The 18,710-nt window shown below is 35.9% G+C and overlaps 1 protein-coding gene across 1 annotated transcript in view; it reads right to left on the bottom strand.

Annotated features, from left to right (window-relative positions):
• RGS18 (regulator of G protein signaling 18) overlaps positions 1–18,477 on the bottom strand; it is a gene marked incomplete at both ends in the record, with an annotated part of 28,135 nt that extends 9,658 nt beyond the window's left edge. The window contains 3 exons of the mRNA XM_079728504.1: positions 16,658–16,719; positions 17,770–17,871; positions 18,359–18,477. Coding sequence (XP_079584630.1) covers positions 16,658–16,719; positions 17,770–17,871; positions 18,359–18,477 — 283 coding nt within the window. The remainder of the gene's footprint in view (positions 1–16,657; positions 16,720–17,769; positions 17,872–18,358) is intronic.
• Between the last annotated feature and the right edge of the window lie 233 nt (positions 18,478–18,710).

The following is an 18,710-nucleotide window of genomic DNA, read 5'->3' as shown; positions in this document are numbered from 1 at the left end:
TCCACACCCTCTCCAGCATTTATTGTTTCTAGATTTCTTGATGATGGCCATTCTGACTGGTGTGAGATGATATCTCATTATAGTTTTGATTTGCATTTCTCTAATGATTAATGATGTTGAGCATTCTTTCATGTGTTTGTTGGCAGTCTGTATATCTTCTTTGGAGAAATGCCTATTTAAGTCTTCTGCCCATTTTTGGATTGGGTTGTTTGTTTTTTTGCTATTGAGCTACTTGAGCTGTTTATAAATTTTGGAGATTAATCCTTTGTCAGTTGCTTCATTTGCAAATATTTTCTCCCATTCTGAGGGTTGTCTTTTGGTCTTGTTTATGGTTTCCTTTGCTGTGCAAAAGCTTTGAAGTTTCATTAGGTCCCATTTGGTTATCTTTGTTTTTATTTCCATTTCTCTAGGAGGTGGGTCCAAAAGGATCTTGCTGTGATTTATGTCATAGAGTGTTCTGCCTATGTTTTCCTCCAAGAGTTTGATAGTTTCTGGCCTTACATTTAGGTCTTTAATCCATTTTGAGCTTATTTTTGTGTATGGTGTTAGGGAATGATCTAATCTCATACTTTTACATGTCCCTGTCCAGTTTTCCCAGCACCACATATTGAAGAGGCTGTCCTTTCTCCACTGTACATTCCTGCCTCCTTTATCAGAGATAAGTTGACCATATGTGCGTGGGTTTATCTCTGGGCTTTCTATCCTGTTCCATTGATCTATATTTCTGTTTTTCTGCCAGTACCATACTGTCTTGATTACTGTAGCTTTGTAGTATAGTCTGAAGTCAGGGAGCCTGATTCCTCCAGCTCCATTTTTCGTTCTCAAGATTGCTTTGGCTATTCGGGGTCTTTTGTTTTTCCAAAGAAATTTTGAAATTTTTTGTTCTAGTTCTGTGAAAAATGCCAGTGGTAGTTTGATAGGGATTGCATTGAATCTGTAGATTGCTTCGGGTAGCAGAGTCATTTTCACAATATTGATTCTTCCAATCCAGGACCATGGTATATCTCTCCATCTACTTGTATCATCTTTAATTTCTTTCATCAGTGTCTTATAATTTTCTGCATACAGGTCTTTTGTCTCCTTAGGTAGGTTTATTCCTAGATATTTTATTCTTTTTGTTGCAATGGTAAATGGGAGTGTTTTCTTGATTTCATTTTCAGATTTTTCATCATTAGTGTACAGGAATGCCAGAGATTTCTGTGCATTAATTTTGTATCCTGCTACTTTACCAAATTCATTGATTAGCTCTAGTAGTTTTTCGGTAGCATCTTTAGGATTCTCTATGTATAGTATCATGTCATCTGCAAACAGTGACAGCTTTACTTCTTCTTTTCCAATTTGGATTCCTTTTATTTCCTTTTCTCCTCTGATTGCTGTGGCTAAAACTTCCAAAACTAGGTTGAATAAGAGTGGTGAGAGTGGACAACCTTGTCTTGTTCCTGATCTTAGAGGAAGTGGTTTCACTTTTTCACCATTGAGAACGATGCTGGCTGTGAGTTTGTCATATATGGCCTTTATTATGTTGAGATAAATTCCCCCTGTGCCTATTTTCTGGAGGGTTTTTATCATAAATCAGTGTTGAATTTTTTCAAAAGCTTTCTCTGCATCTATTGAGATGATCATATGGTTTTTCTCCTTCAATTTGTTAATATGGTGCCTCACACTGATTTGCGTATATTGAAGAATCCTTGCATTCCTGGGATAAACCCCACTTAATCGTGGTATATGATCCTTTTAATGTGCTGTTGGATTCTGTTTGCTAGTATTTTGTTGAGGATTTTTACATCTATGTCCATCAGTGATATTGGCCTGTAGTTTTCTTTCTTTGTGACATATTTGTCTGGTTTTGGTATCAGGGTGATGGTGGCCTCATAGAATGAGTTTGGGAGTGTTCCTCCCTCTGCTATATCTTGGAAGAGTTTGAGAAGGATAGGTGTTAGCTCTTCTCTAAGTGTTTGATACAATTTGCCTGTGAAGCCATGTGGTCCTGGGCTTTTGTTTGTTGGAAGATTTTTAATCACAGCCTCAATTTCAGTGTTTGTGACTGGTCAGTTTATATTTTCTATTTCTTCCTGGTTAGTCTTAGAAGGTTGTGCTTTTCTAAGAATTTGTCCATTTTTTCCAGGTTGTCCTTTTTTTTTTTTTTTTTTTTGGTACGCGGGCCTCTCACTGTTGTGGCCTCTCCCGTTGCGGAGCACAGGCTCCGGATACGCAGGCTCAGCGGCCATGGCTCACGGGCCCAGCCGCTCCACGGCACGTGGGATCTTCCCGGACCGGGGCATGAACCCATATCCCCTGCATCGGCAGGCGGACTCTCAACCACTGCGCCACCAGGGAAGCCCCAGGTTGTCCATTTTATTATCATATAGTTGCTTGTAATAATCTCTCATGATCCTTTGTATTTCTGCAGTGTCAGCTGTTACTTCTCCTTTTTCATTTCTAATTCTATTGATTTGAGTCTTGTCCCTTTTTTTCTTGATGTGTCTGGCTAATGGTTTATCAATTTTGTTTATCTTCTCAAAGAACCAGCTTTTAGTTTTATTGATCTTTGCTATTGTTTCCTTCATTTCTTTTTCATGTATTTCTGATCTGATCTTTATGATATCTTTCCTTCTCCTAACATTGGGGTTTTTTTTGTTTTTCTTTGTCTAATTGCTTTAGGTGTAAGGTTAGGTTGGTTATTTGAGATGTTTCTTGTTTCTTGAGGTAAGATTGTACTGCTGTAAACTTCCCTCTTAGAACTGCTTTTGCTGCATCCCACAGGTTTTGATTTCCTCTTTGATTTCTTCAGTGATCTCATGGTTATTAAGTAGTGTATTGTTTAGCCTCCATGTATTTGTATTTTTTTACAGATTTTTTCCTGTAATTGATATCTAGTCTCATAGCATTGTGGTCAGAAAACGTACTTGATATGATTTCAATTTTCTTAAATTTACCAAGGCTTGATTTGTGCCCCAAGATATGAACTATACTACCCAAAGCAATATACAGTTTCAATGCAATCCCTATCAAACTACCAATGGCATTTTTCACAGAACTAGAACAAAAAATTGCAGAGTTTCTATGGAAACACAAAAGACCCTGAATAGCCAAAGTAATCTTGAGAAAGAAAAATGGAGCTGGAGGAATCAGGCTCCCGGACTTCAGATGATACTACAAAGCTACAGTCATCGAGACAGTATGGTACTGGCACAAAAATAGAAATATAGATCAATGGAACAGGATAGAAAGCCCAGAGACAAACCCACGCACATATGGTCACCTTATCTTTGATAAAGGAGGCAAGAGTATACAATGGAGAAAAGAAGGCCTCTTCAGTAAGTGATGCTGGGAAAGCTGGACACCTACATGTAAAAGAATGAAATTAGAACACTTCCTAACACCATACACAAAAATAAACTCAAAATGGATTAAAGACCTAAATGTAAGGCCAAACACTATAAAATTCTTAGAGGAAAACATAGGCAGAACACTCTATGACATAAATCACAGCAAGATCCTTTTTGCCCAATGGAAATAAAAACAAAAATAAACAAATGGGACCTAATGAAACTTAAGAGGTTTTCACAGCAAAGGAAGCCATAAACAAGATGAAAAGACAACCCTCAGAATGGGAGAAAATATTCGCAAATGAAGCAACTGACAAAGGATTAATCTCCAAAATATACAAGCAGCTCATTCAGCTGAATATCAAAAAACAAACAACCCAATCTAATAATGGACAAAAGACCTAAATAGACATTTCTCCAAAGAAGATATACAGGTAGATAACAAACACATGAAAGAATGCTCAACATCACTAATCATTAGAGTAATGCAAATCAAAACTACAATGAGGTATCACCTCACACCAGTCAGAATGGCCATCATCAAAAAATCTACAAACAATAAATGCTGGAGAGGGTGTGGAGAAAAGGGAACCCTCTTGCATTGTTGGTGGGAATGTAAATTGATACAGCCAGTATGGAGAACAATATGGGGGTTCCTTAAAAAACTAAAAATAGAGCTAACATATGACCCAGCAATCCCACTTCTGGGGATATACCCTGAGAAAAACATAATTCAAAAAGAGACAGGTACCACAATGTTCATTGCAGCTCTGTTTACAAGAGCCAGGATATGGAAGTAACCTGAGTCCATCGACAGATTAATGGATAAAGAAGATGTGGCACATATATACAGTGGAATATTACTCAGCCATATAAGGAAACGAAATTGAGTTATTTGTAGTGAGGTGGATGGACCTAGAGTCTGTCTTACAGAGTGAAGTAAGTCAGAAAAACAAATACCGTATGCTAATACAAATATATGGAATCTAAAAAAAAGGTTCTGAAGAACCTAGGGGCAGGACATGAATAAAGACACAGACATAGAGAATGGACTTGAGGACACGGGGAGGGGGAAGGGTAAGCTGGGACAAAGTGAGAGAATGGCATGGACTTATATATACTACCAAATGTAAAATAGCTAGTCGGAAGCAGCTGCATAGCACAGGGAGATCAGCTCCGTGCTTTGTGACCATCTAGAGGGGTGGGATAGGGTGGGTGGGAGGGAGATGCAATAGGGAGGAGATATAGGGATATATGTATATGCATAGCTGATTCACTTTGTTCTAAAGCAGAAACTAACACACCATTGTAAAGCAATTATACTCCAATAAAGGTGTTAAAAAAAATCAACTAGTAACATAGCTTTAAAGGCCCCCAAATATTTGGAAATAAAACAACACATATAAATAATTTATTGATCAAAGAAGGAATCAAAAGAGAAATTAGAAAATATTTACAATTGAATTATAATAAAAATACAGCACATCAAATTTTGTAGGATGCAGTTTAAACCGCATTTAGAGGGAAATTTACCACATGAAATGCTATACTAGTAAAAAATAAAATCCAAGTTTGTATTTTAAGAAGCTTTAAAAACAAGATAAAATGAAAGCCACAGTAAGTTGAAGGGAAAAAAAATTATAAAAGAAGTCCATGTAAAAGAAAACAAACCATAGAGAAAATTTACAAAGCCAAAAGTTGGTTCTTCGAAAACATTAATAAAATAGAACTCCTAGTGAGGCTGTTTCATAGTAGCAGGAAGCAAATCAGTGATATTTCCACAGATCTTAGACATATTACAAAGATAGTAAATATTATGAATGATTTTATGCCAATAAATATAATTTAAGTAAAATGGGAAAATTGTTTATAGAAAGCCTACCCAAACTGACACTAAAGTGAAAAATCTGAAACTATTAACTTAATAGATTTTTATAATAAAAATACCACCCCCCAAAAAAAAAACCTTGGGCCCAGATTTGGTGAATTTCATCAAACGTTTAAGAAAAAAGTGTTCTAAAATTATACAACTTACAGAAAACAGTGGAGGGATGAATAATTTCCTTCTCATTTTAAGAGGCTAGGATAACTCTAATACCAAAACCTGACAAATGTAACACCAACAGCACCCCCAGAACTAATGATTAAGAAAGGAAAAGGAAAAGAAAATTATAGACCAATGATCACAGATGTAAAGATTCTGAACAAAATATTAGAGACTTAAATTCAGGAATTTAAAGAGGGAGAAGCATACATTCTAGCATTAAGGCAAAAAATTGTGAAGTAAATGATAGCTTTCTTTGGCTACTCAACTTATTTTCACTTATATTCATTTCTTCCATTCACTGTTCTCTAGAACTATTCCTCATGGTCCATGATTATTTGTAATATAATAAGTTCCATATAGAATGAAGCAAAAAGAATGAATATGGTAGAATTATGGTGATAACTAAGAGGGTTTGCATTTTTAACATGTTTAAAGGTTTTGAGGGCTAAGTGCTGTTCATACACATTACTACATTTAATACTACAACATATGTCTGGAATATGTCCTATATTCATTTTCGTAGCTGAGAAAACTGAGGTTCATATAAATTCAATTGTCCCAGATCTCACTTTTCAAACAAACAAATTGTAGAAGTATATCGTTCTCAAGAAGGCAGCACTTTCTGTCATAGGTAGAGTAACAGTCCTCCGAAGATGTCCATGCCCTAATCCTTAGAACCTGTGACTACATTACCTGACATGGAGCAAAAGCTTTGCTGATGTGATTAAGGTTAAGAACCTTGAGAGGGGCAAATTAACCTGGATTATCCAGGTGGACCCAATCTCATCACATGAGTGCTTAAAAGTGGAGGAGGAAGGCAGAGAAGTGGGTCCGGGGAAGGCAATGTGAGAAGCACTGTTGCTGCCCTTCAAGATGGAAGAAGATGGTCAAGAGCCAAAGAGTGTGGTGGCTTCCAGAGGGTGAGAGTGGCCTTAGTTTAGAGCCAGCAAGAGAATGGAGACCTTGGCCCAAAAGTGCAAAGAGCTGACTTCTGCCAAGACCCCAAATGGGTAGGAAAGGGATTCTCCCCAAGACCTTCCACAGAGGACAACAGCCTGCTGACACCTTGATTTTTTTTCCAGTGAGATCCATGCTACACTTCTGACCTACAGAACTGTAAGATAATATATTTGTGTTGTAAGTCCCTAAAGTTATCATAGTTTGTTACACAGCCACAGGAAACTACTATAGTCCTCCAATCATGTGTTACATGTCACCATTTATTTCTCCTATATCTAGAACTTGTCCTGAAGTTCTGTTGTCCTGTTTATCATATCGAGAACTTGTCCTGAAGTTCTCTTGTCCTGTTTGTCATGAAGCATTGTGTTTTCATTTTTGTTTTTAATGCTGAAAGCAACTGTTTGATTATATTAGAGATCCAGGAACTTAACGTAAGAAAACAACAGCCAGAAATGGCATAACCTACAGACATTCCCTAAGTGTTAGGTATGGGATCTCTCCAAACACTACCACGATAGAGGAGCCCTGTGGGCCTCTTCTCCCCTGCTCCTTCCATTGGTGCTTTCATTGGGGTGAGGGGAGAGTCTGCCATTTCTTTTCCTTGGTAAATTGATCCTGAGCACCAGATGTTAGTGGTTAAACCTTAGCGAAGAAACTAGGAAGACAAGCAAAGGTCAGTCTCAACAAGAATTTGAGAAGGCATCATAGGACTGACATGCAACCCAGAACTTGTCCACAGTGATTAGATGCTGGTAAGATAATTCCTAGTCAAACACAGCTGTCTTAAGGAAGCCTTAGTTCTAAGCGCTTCCTGCTTAAGTCAACAAATTCTAGTCTCTGAGGAGAAGGAAGAATGATCAATGTGAGTGATATTGAACCACTCTTGTTCTTATTTCTCTAGCACAGTTAGTGTTTGATTTTCAAGATTTATTTCTCACGCTGTGTAGTGTGCTTTGCTCAGAATGTAGCAGAAAAATATAAATGGATCATGATTCTTTGAAGCATTTTGATAGATAGAAGATTTTCCCCAAATACCTAAAAATGTATATATTCTCAGAGTAAAGTTAATGATCTATCTCTGTTTTTATTATTTTTAAGCCAGAATAGCTACCAAAGTGAAAAACAGGGAGTCAGACAAGTGGGTTTTACCCTGACTTGTTAACCCACCAGCACTCTTAGGGATTACTGTTCCTTAGTGCGGTCTGTTTGACTTTCCTTTCCACAACTCTTTTACCCTCTGTAGCTCAGTACCTGAACTTGTAAAAAAGCAGTTTGAGTCATTACTATTGTCGAAGATTACATTCCTTTAATTTTTGAAAACTATGTCGCAGCAGCAACCTTTCAGACTTCAGGTAAAGCTGGAGCCCCAGGCTGATGACTTTAGAAAATAGGCTGAATAAGCATCATTTGGCTACTGATTGGCAACAGCTTGAAAACTTCTTCCTTTTCCATTTATGCGACTAGAAACATCGTTTTGTTGCATAATCTCTGGTTTTACTTTTTGTCTTTTTTTCCCCTTCTTCTTCTGTAATGATCCCAGAAGGAAACAAGGAGACTAAGGCAAAACATGCCTTTCAACCCCTAAATCAAAATTGAAGTAGAATTTGAAATGTGGGCAATGTTTAGGTGTGTGAAAGAAAAACCACAACAAAAACAACCATCTGTAGACCAATTGGCTTAAGCCAAACTTTAGGTAGTTACGTAGTCATGCCCCAGCCTCTGACCAGAACTTAAAAAAAATATATTGAGAATTCCCCCTTGATGAATTTTTAGTGTAATCAAAAACCGCTGCTTAGCACCCATACTTCCTTCCTCTTTAAGATTTCTAAAATGTTTGCCTTTTTTTCCTCCAATTAATATCCACTTTTTGCTGTATTGAATCCTAAATATATGTATATTCTCTTAATTTATCTCATAATTATCTTCACAACTGATAGATTCTTTGTATTTTTCAATAGAATTCTGAAATTTCTTATTTGCTTGGTAGCTGCTATAAAGTAGATTTCTGAGGATTCCTTGACTAGATATTAGGAAGCAGTTGGAAGCAAGACAGCAAAATGATTGTGAGAACATCTTCATGTAATCCTAATTAAAAAAGCAAAAGTGGTCGTATGGAAATGTGCACTTTGATATTGAAAATCCTGTCATTGAGTGGTATTGCCCTGTGTGTTCATGATGTGGGTCCTGCCTCTTCCCCTCCCACAATGAGAGACATTTGCCTTGTTCTTACTTGCTCCTCTGTTGCTATTTAAATGGAAATTAAAGCAAAGTTAGCAAATAAAATGCCTGCTATCTTACAACAGAACAGTCTGCTCCAGGTCAGACCTAGATTGGAAAGAGGAAATTAAGAATATGTTTTATTGGGCTTATGAATAAAGTTACTTTGACCCCAGTGAAGGGAAATGCTTTTTGGATTTCATTTTATTCTATCTATATGTCATATATAAGCACGATTGATCAGTTTTTAAATACCAAATTATTCCTAAAGCAAGTTGATAAATTACTGTGACAATTTTAGGAGGATATGGTCATCACTTTTCCTATTAATAAATCTCAATTATAAGAAACTTTTTGTATTGACACCTAGAAGGGATCATCTATATGCCAGACAACTGAACTTGTTACTTATTAAAAATAACTTCCTTCGTCTATCTTTTAATTATTTGTGAAACACCTAGTATGAACCTGAGGACTGTATTATACACTGAAAATGCAATGATATTAATTACAGTAGTTAGAAGTTTTGAGTCTTTGCTAAGGCCTTGGCACACTGCTATATGCCTTTTATTGGGGCAGTTCCATTTAATTTTCACATCAGCCCTAAGGAGTTAAGTTCTGTTCTACCCATTTATACAGATGAAGAAGCTGAGGTTCAGAGTTGAGTTGCCCTGAATCTTACCGCTGGGAAAAGATAGCACAGGGGTTTGAATCCAGGTTTATTCTGTTTATAATTATAGAACGTTTGTCTTTCAACTGCCATGAAACAGCAAAGTCTTTACTGTTGAGGAATATGGAGATTAATAGGCAAGACAGGCACGTATAGACCAAGGACTAAGGAATGAGAATTGCAGGGGTGACTGATTCTGTTTGGAGCAGCAGAGAAAAATCAGCTTACTTAAGATGACTATAGAAGCCTTCCAGAAAATAACATGAATGCTACTTAAATAGTCCTTCACTAATTCACAAAGCATGAGTGAGTGTCAGCTCTGTACCAGCCATTGGGCTTTGGAGTATCATGCAAAAGCCCCTTGTTACCGTGCTTAGTCTTGAATTTGATACAGACATTCAAAATGAAGTCACAGCATTAATGTAAGGAAAAGCGCTGTGTGTTAAAAGTGCTCGTGGTGAGTTAAAGTGAATGGATCTTGTTGCCATAATATAATAGGGGAGAATAAATACTGATTCAAAAAACAAATTAATGATGAATGAGAAGGTAGTTCATCTATTTAAAAGTTTAAGTAAATGACTTAAAAAAAATAATACGTAATATCATGCAGGATTATCCCAGCACACTAGTTACTTCCTGTTTGTCTTACTCACTTGGGGCAGCTGCATGAAGTCAGGTCACAATGGAACCATTTCTCATACAGAGGCAGTAACTTACTAAACAGTCCTTTAGAAGGAAGCAGTGGTGAAGACACCTGCCAAAAACGCTGGATAGAACCCGGGATTAGAATTCACACTGGAAGAAGCTGGCTCAATGTGTCGTACAAATATGAAATGCTTGTAATTGCATGTTTCTAAATTGAAACTCTGACATCTGTTGGAGTATTTTTCTGATGCCAAGAAACCAAATGAAACAAAAAGTCAAGGAACTCAGAAGTTGGAAACCCAAATAGAGTGTGGTATCTTAAGTACTAGGTTGCCTTGCTTCTCCTTTGATATTTGACTTTGGACCTGCCACAGAATGTGGAATAATGATTTGTTTGTGTGGCCCATTTATAATCTAGATTGGATTTTACTTACTTTTATTTTTTAGATAGATAAAGTAATTGCATGTTTGTTATGGGTCAGCTTGATTCAGAAAGTTAAATTTGCAGAATCCTGGAATCCCTTATCTTGCAGAAAACTGGTAACTGAAAATTGGAAAGGGCAACTTAAAAAGCCACAAGGTGGAAAGTGTAAGGAGAAGTGCTAATGTCCTTCCCCTAAAGAGAAGTATGCACTTCCTTGCAGCCTTTCCTCAAAGTCAGTAATATGTTCTTCCCACAGTATCATCAGTTCATGTTTTTAAATCAAGGGGGTGAAATGACTTACATATTCTTTTTATCCTACCTTATCATGAACTAATCTCAAAATTAAGCTTAGTATATATAATCACAATTTAAGGTGCAAAAAGTCCAGGCGAATAGTTGTTAATAAACAGACTAAAAATATTGGAATTATTTGCAGTGACTGGAAAAAAGGATGTACAGGAAAATAAACAGGTAGTAGTTGGAAGTATTTTTTTTATTGACAGAGACTCCCTTCATAGGAAATAATCTTCTCTTTCAAATCTTTACTTATCAAGTATGTGAGATGGTTAGAAAATCTTTCTATAATCAATCATGCTTCCATATTCTAGGTGTGTACCTATAAAACCCTGCAAAACTGCTGATAAAGTTTACCAGCAACTAAAAAAGTTCAAAGTCTCACCTGTTATCTTCTCCAAATCTTTTTTTTCCACCTCTATTTCGATCTATAAAAGGCACTCTTACCTTCCTATTAATATGGAACAAAATCTAGAGATCTTTGGCTCCTTTTTCTTCATCTCCTATTTCTTCACCATCTCACTTTACAACATAAGTACACATTCAGTCAGTCACCAAGTTCTTCCATTTTCTTTCCAAAATAGCCCTTATGTTGAGGTTAACTTTGATATTTGTAACAACCTTGTAGGTAGTCCTATTATATGCATAGAATTCTACCTTTCTATCCATCAGAGTTAGCTTTCTAACAAACAAACTCGTCTTGAGTTTGTCCCCAACTTGGTTTTCCAATGTGATTTTTCACTACTCTTTACCTCAGTGGACGGGACCTGCTTGCTTTCCTAGGTTATAAGTCCAGTAAGCCCAAATCGCTTATTTCTCTAGCCATTTTCCTGTCTTTTTCTCTACTCAGGAATAACCTTTTCCTCTGCCTGTTGAAATCTTGCACACATTGATATAATTTCATGTAATGATTTTCTAAAGCCTAAATGAAACATTGCAAGTTCTACAGGCATTTTTTAAAACTATTTAGCCAATTGTTTTCAAAAGTATTATCAGCAGCATTGTTTTACTTTAAAAGCTGTCTTACACAGAACCATATAAATATATGCATACAAACACTCACAAATATGTAAGTGTAATATACATATATATGTAATTTTATTGGAATTAATTGATTTGCTAAGTTCATATTGGTAACATTTATTTTCATAAAGTCAATTGGTAAGGAGACTGATAACTAAATTTGAAATTGTTGATTATGAATGACAGTCTGATACTGGTTTTTGGTTTATTCTTTTTGTTTTTCTTAACATTTAGAAATTATTGTTATATATGATTTTAAATCATAGATTTTTATGACTCATTTTGCAGTTTCAGGCAAATTTGTCAATAAACAGGGGAGGCAGGAAAAAAATTACCCTAATATCTGCAGAGAAACAGATGAGGAACGGAGGTTAAATTATTGATGGACTGCAGTGTATTAAATTTACTGTATAACATATTTGAGTTCATTTTTAAAAATTACCTTTACTTTTAGAATAGATTAGATTTACAGAAGTTATGAAGACAGGACAGAGCTTCCACACACCCCACACCTCCACATCCCTGCTATTATTAACATCTTACATTGATAAGGTACATATGTTATAATTTTTATATATAAATTTATTTATTAATTTGTTTATTTTTGGCTGCATTGAGTCTTCGTTGCTTCACGCAGGCTTTCTCTAGTTGCAGCGAGCGGGGGCTACTCTTCGTTGTGGTGCGTGGGCTTCTCATTGCAGTGGCTTCTTTTGTTGCGGAGCACAGGCTCTAGGCGTGTGGGCTTCAGTAGTTGTGGCATGTGGGCTCAGTAGCTGTGGCACGCGGGCTTAGTTGCTCCGCGGCATGTGGGATCTTCCCGGGCCAGGGCTCGAACCCGTGTCCCCTGCATTGGCAGGCAGATTCTTAACCACTGCACCACCAGGGAAGCCTCTACATATGTTATAATTAATAAACAAATACTGATACATTATTATTAACTAAAGTCCCTACTTTGGTTATATTTCCTTGGATTTTACCTTCTGTGCTTTTTTTAATTTTAAAAGAGTTAAGCTACATTTTAGGAATGAAATTTGAATATAACAGTGGAATTATCAAAACACTCCATGGATTCTTTGGTTTCTGAGGAACACAGCAAAAACACTGTTCTTTCTGCTTAAGTTTCATCTATTACCTGTTACCCTAAGCCACGCTTTTTCAAATTATGTTTCGCAATAAAGAATTACTTTCTCTCTAGTTCGCTAAATAAATTGCACTGTTTAATGCCCCATGCCTATGTTGGCTTTCTGCTTGGATGATCTCTTTCTCTCCTTGTCCAGCTAGTGAATTTTTGATTAATCCCCTAAAATCTAGCATAAGAACCATCTACTCTGCTCCTTTCCTAAAGACTCTAATAATTATTCTTCAGTGGTTTTAGTATCAGGCATTTTTTTGTCAAATAAATACTCAAATTTCTGATGTATTTTGTTTGACTTATCACTTCACTTCCCATTTGAATAAATTTAATACATTTTCCATTTCCTTTATATAGATATGGCATACAGAATTTGAGAAACTTACACATTTAACTAAAGGGAAATTCTATAAAATCTGATAGAGCAAGGTCTTGAAGTGTGTGTGTTTGTGTGTGCATGAGTATAGGAACTTTCCTTTTTTGTTCTTTTTGGCCTACAGTCAAGTCAATAGAAATGAGCTGAATTTGACCATTGCAACCATGAGACTTTCTTAGGTGATTATTTTAAGCTTTATAATTTAATATTACAATAAGATTTGCAATTTAGAGTAACTGAATTTTGGGGATTAATTAAAAGAATACCATTAACATAATTTTTTGTGAATCCAATATAATTTAATTAGCACTTTGATCATGAGCGATGATAATAATGTCTAAGTGGGTCAGTGCTAATTTCTGTTATTCATGCTACCTCCTCTAGGTTCAAACTGCTGCTATTTTACAGAACTTTAATATTTCCACCAGTAGAGAACAGAGAGGAGATTTTTTTCCATTTGGTTTTTTCTTTTGTTTTTTTTTTTTGGTACGCGGGCCTCTCACTGTTGTGGCCTCTCCCGTTGCGGAGCACAGACTCCAGACACGCCGGCTCAGCGGCCATGGCTCACGGGCCCAGCCCCTCCGCGGCATGTGGGGTCTTCCCGGACCGGGGCACGAACCCGTGTCCCCTGCATCGGCAGGTGGACTCTCAACCACTGCGCCACCAGGGAAGCCCTCCATTTGGTTTTGACTACTTGTAAAGCAACATGATTATAGAATGCCAGGGGAGGATTTTCTGTAGGACTAATTGCCTAGAGAGAATCTTTATTCTCTCTAATGGGTCGTGAGAGTATGATGAAATTATTATATACCAATTTATTAAGTTAAAGAAGTCCAGCTTATATATTTCTTTTCATTGAAATTTAACCCTGTAAGTGATGTTTATACAGCTGGGAGCAGTTTGCAAAACAGAAAAAGATTATTAAATTTATTGTTGATAATTATTTTTCATGATAGCAGAAACCATTTACATTTGTGTAGTGTCAAACAGTTATTGGCTCCTTGCAACCTAAGTGTCCATCGACAGATGAATGGATAAAGAAGATGTGGCACATATATGCAATGGAATATTACTCAGCCATAAAAGGAAATGAAATTGAGTTATTTGTAGTGAGGTGGATGGACCTAGAGTCTGTCATACATAGTGAAGTAAGTCAGGAAGAGAAAAATAAGTACGTATGCTAACACATATGTATGGAATCTAAAAATAATAATAATAATAATAATGGTTCTGAAGAAGCTAGGGGCAGGACAGGCATAAAGACTCAGATGTAGAGCATGGACTTGAGGACATGGGGAGGGGGAAGGGTAAGCTGGGATGAAGTGAGAGAGTGACATGGACATATATACACTACCAAATGTAAAATAGATAGCTAGTGGGAAGCGGCCACATAGCACAGGGAGATCAGCTCGGTGCTTTGTGAACACCTAGAGGTGTAAGATAGGGAGGGAGGGAGGGAGACGCAAGAGGGAAGAGATATGGGAACATATGTATATGTATGGCTGATTCACTTTGTTACAAAGCAGAAACTAACACACCATTGTAAAGCAATTATAGTCCAATAAAGATGTGAAAAAAAAAAAGAAACAGAAAACAGTTATTGGCTTCTTATTCATCATCTCATTTAATCCTGACAGAAATTTATTTCTATTGGAGCTAAAGACGTTGTGATCTCCATTTACAGTTGAGGAAGCTGAATATGACAGTGATTAGGAAAGTGATTGTGAGGCAGAAGAGAACCAGAACTCAAATCTCGAAGGGGACGCAGGACTAAGTTTTGCCTAGCAACAAATTTGGTTATATTATTTGAACACTTAATATTTACCAGGTGATGTGCTGGGTTTGGAGATCCACAGATGAAAAGACATGCTTCCTTATAAGAAACATTCAAACTGGAAAAAAAAAAATGAATTCCACTTCTTTTTTTCCTTGCTCTGACTAGTGAAGAGGCTCAAGGACTGAGTTGTGCCCAAATGGTGGAAATAATAGGAGATTAAAAGAAGAAATAAGTTTGGGGGGCATGAATTCGGGAGGAAAGTTTTACACAGGTTGTAATTAGATAAATACCTGAACCAAGACAGTGACAGAGGAGATAATGAGAATGGGAGATAAGTTTTACATATATTTGGCAAGAATTTTAACAAAAGTCAAGAAATGGGTGGATATTGGGAATGAAGAAAAGTTGATGAAAGCTGTCCACATTATTTTTCTCCAAAATAGGGAGTGATAGAGCGTTAAGGTGAAATGAGGGTGGAGTAACACATTACATTTCTTTCAGCATGAACTTCCTTTCTTACCACTACCCTCCATTTTCACTACATCCTTGCCTAAATTTAAGTCTTGATTTCTCTACCTATGCTTTTCTTTCTCTGAGTCAATATTACAATTCAGAGGCAGAATCTGTTTTCATTGGAAGAGGGAAGGTCTTCAGGGACAGTCTGCAGAAATAGGATTCTCTGTCGGTAAATCCAGGGGAACATGAACTGGTCACGAAAACCTTATAGGTGGATGGACAATTAGGAGAAAATTACAGGACATGAAGACAGATTAGAAAAGTTGGTTTCATCAAAGAGTGCACAGTACTTGAGGCTGAATTGCAAGTACTGCACTCCCAGCAACAGGAGCTCCTGCTTCCAGTAGACACCTTAGGATGAGAAGACCACTGGCAATGCTGTAAACAGCAGTTAGCCTTGGCTAACTCAAAGAAATGCGGTAAGGAATAGAAGAACTTGGAGATACAAATAAAAGCTGTGGGCTAGAGGAAGTGTGTGGCTATTTGGTAGTGATAAAGTGTTGCTTCCTAAGCAGACTCTGCCTGGTTTAATGTGGAAAGCAATGAACCCTGTGGTTGCTTAGCCTCATTGCCTACTCAGTTCAGTCTGTCAGTTTTGCTCCCTGGAAGAAACTGTGGACTGAATAAAGGCCAGAAAAAAATGCTTACTCAGCTGTTTCCTTATGCAATTGACTCTAAGGATTAGCAATCCAGGCAGCCTGTCCTCTGACCCATGCTTGGACAAACTCAGTATTTGTCCTCACTTTCCATCTCATCTACAAAGCTCCACCTTAAATGCCCACCTGATTCTCAGCTACTCTGCAAAATTCTGATGACTGATGGGAAGAGTGAAGCATTTATAAAATTAAAACAATATATATTTTCATGAAGGTTTCCTAAATGTCCATGAAAAGAACTACTTTAGATTTTTGATCACTTAACAGTAAAAATAACACAGATAATCTGGGATTTAATAAAACCAAGTGTCTCATTCACAAACTAAAAACACTGAAAATGTGAAACTGTTCATCCAGCACCAAGAAATATTTCATCCACCATAGTAATTTTTAATAAAATAAGAGTATTTTTAAAATATTCTTATTAGTTGACTATTCTATTATTTAGGTATTTCTGTGGATCAAAAACTCATATTGCTGTAAATTATCAATCAGACTAAATTTTTATGACAGACTGTTTTGTATAGTTACATACATATTTTGTATACTTTTCCATTAAAGAATAAAGTATTTAGGAAAAGTAGCACTAACCTTTATGGGAAAGCAGTTTGTCAAATGATTCACCCCATATCACTGCTTCTTCAGGAGAGATTCTGTTCAAGAAACAAAATGTTTTATAATGGAGTGTGCAGAAACTCTACTTACGAATCTGCTCTAACATGTGCTATCATACTGCTCTTTTCAGTCATATTTCACAGGATTTCTCCTTTGATTATTATACAATGGAAATTGTATTTATATTGGAAAGTTCAAAAACATTGGTCAACTTTCTTTTGGTTTTTGCCTATAAAACCATGTGTTAAAATAACATTATTTTCTCATGAATTATTTTATTTTCTAGGGAAAAATAATCATGTGTTAGGTTAAAAACAAAGAAATCAGGTCAATTATCTTTCTTAATTTGGCAAATAGAAGAACCTAATCTAACAGTGTCTTTCAGTCAAACTTTTTTAAAACTGCAATTTCCTTGAAACTCTTACCAAAATATGCAACAATTTTTTTTTAACAGATACAGGAAGTTTGACTAATGAAGTTTTAAAGGGGTAAGAAATAGGAAACATTTTTAATACAACAAATATTTTAGAAATGTTGATAATTGAGAATTGAATATATTTGTCTTGGATCTTTTATTGGTCATATTTCATATTTGGAAAAATTTATATTATCCTAGTGTATAAGGTTATTCCATTTTCTGTTTGAACTAAAGAAATGGCTAAAAGTTACAAAACATCCCTTTTTGTGCTTTACTTGATACTGTACCTAGGGCATTTTTTCCAAACTACTGAAGAAAGAGATGAATAGCACTTCTCAATGACATTGTGCAAACTCTTAAATTAATGAGTATTTCATCAGTTTAAAATACAAAGTGATGAAGGAGAAAAATATATCATTTAAAATTGACAGGCATATAATTTTTAAAAAGCATCTTTAAATTTTTATGAGATTACTTAATTCAAGCTATTAAAATGGTTTAATTTTATGGAATATTTCTAGTTTTTTTGAAATGAGATCGCTAACCCTTCCTTATATTACTGTGTAATCCAGTAAAATCCAATAAAATGGTAATCCCTAATTTCCTCTTTCTTAAATTTTTAATGATACAATCAGCAAAATGTCCCCCCAAATAATTACAAGTTATTCACCTTGTTTCATTGGCCAATTGCCCAGATCTGCTGGAAAGAGTATCTTCGTGAAGCTCAGGTTTCTGCACAAGAAGACTTAGCCTATTTCTTTTTTCCTTAGCTCTGTAATGAAAAGGCATTAGCTTCAGGACAACTTGGATGAAAATTGAAATCTCTCCTTCTGACTGTCAAACAGATTTGGGATTGGTAATCACCTGAACATCCCTTCTCACCCACCTCCCTCACTCTGGACACACTCAGTGGTTTTCTTAAGAATTTCATTTAAATGCTGTTTATGGAGGAATTAGGATAGCATATGTGAAATATGCTTGTTTTTTTTCCCCTCAGTGACTTTAAAGTATTTGAGATTATATTTCAATAAATATTATTACAAGTTCTCCTGTGTGGTTAAAACTGTTGCACTTAAAAAAAAAAAAACACACTTTCAGATTTAACAGTTATTTATTCCTAATAAATAGATTTTTTTCAGTTGTAATATTACAATCAATATATTTTCAACCAGATATTTTAAAAACAAGTGCTAACAAATATTCAATGTCAATCATGTTTTTAAAAGTATAAGGCTGACTTAAAAAATTACGATTTTTACCTGATTTTGGCTTCTTTGCTTGTTTCTTCTTTTCCTGAACCATATATTAACTTGAAAAAAGTTTTTTCTTTTGGTTCACACATATTTAATTGAGAAAAGAAAATCAATGATGTTTCCATCTTCTCTCTCTAAAATGTAGAGATGTCTAATTTATTACATCTTTCACTTGTTAATGCTATTCCATGGTTATACATGATGGAGTAAAAAGTTATCTCAACCCGTCAGCAACACTTTAAAAAAAAAAATCAAGAGCTTGTGTTTCTGCCTCTGCAAAAATATAGAACTGAGGAACTAAAGTACAATTCAGTCCGGAGTTGTTTAGGGAAATGATACTACAAATTTGCAAAATGAC

Source organism: Hyperoodon ampullatus, assembly GCF_949752795.1.
Source record: "Hyperoodon ampullatus genome assembly, chromosome: 2".
In the NCBI taxonomy this organism is placed as follows: Eukaryota; Metazoa; Chordata; class Mammalia; order Artiodactyla; family Ziphiidae; genus Hyperoodon; species Hyperoodon ampullatus.
This window is presented reverse-complemented; position numbering and strand designations above follow the sequence as displayed.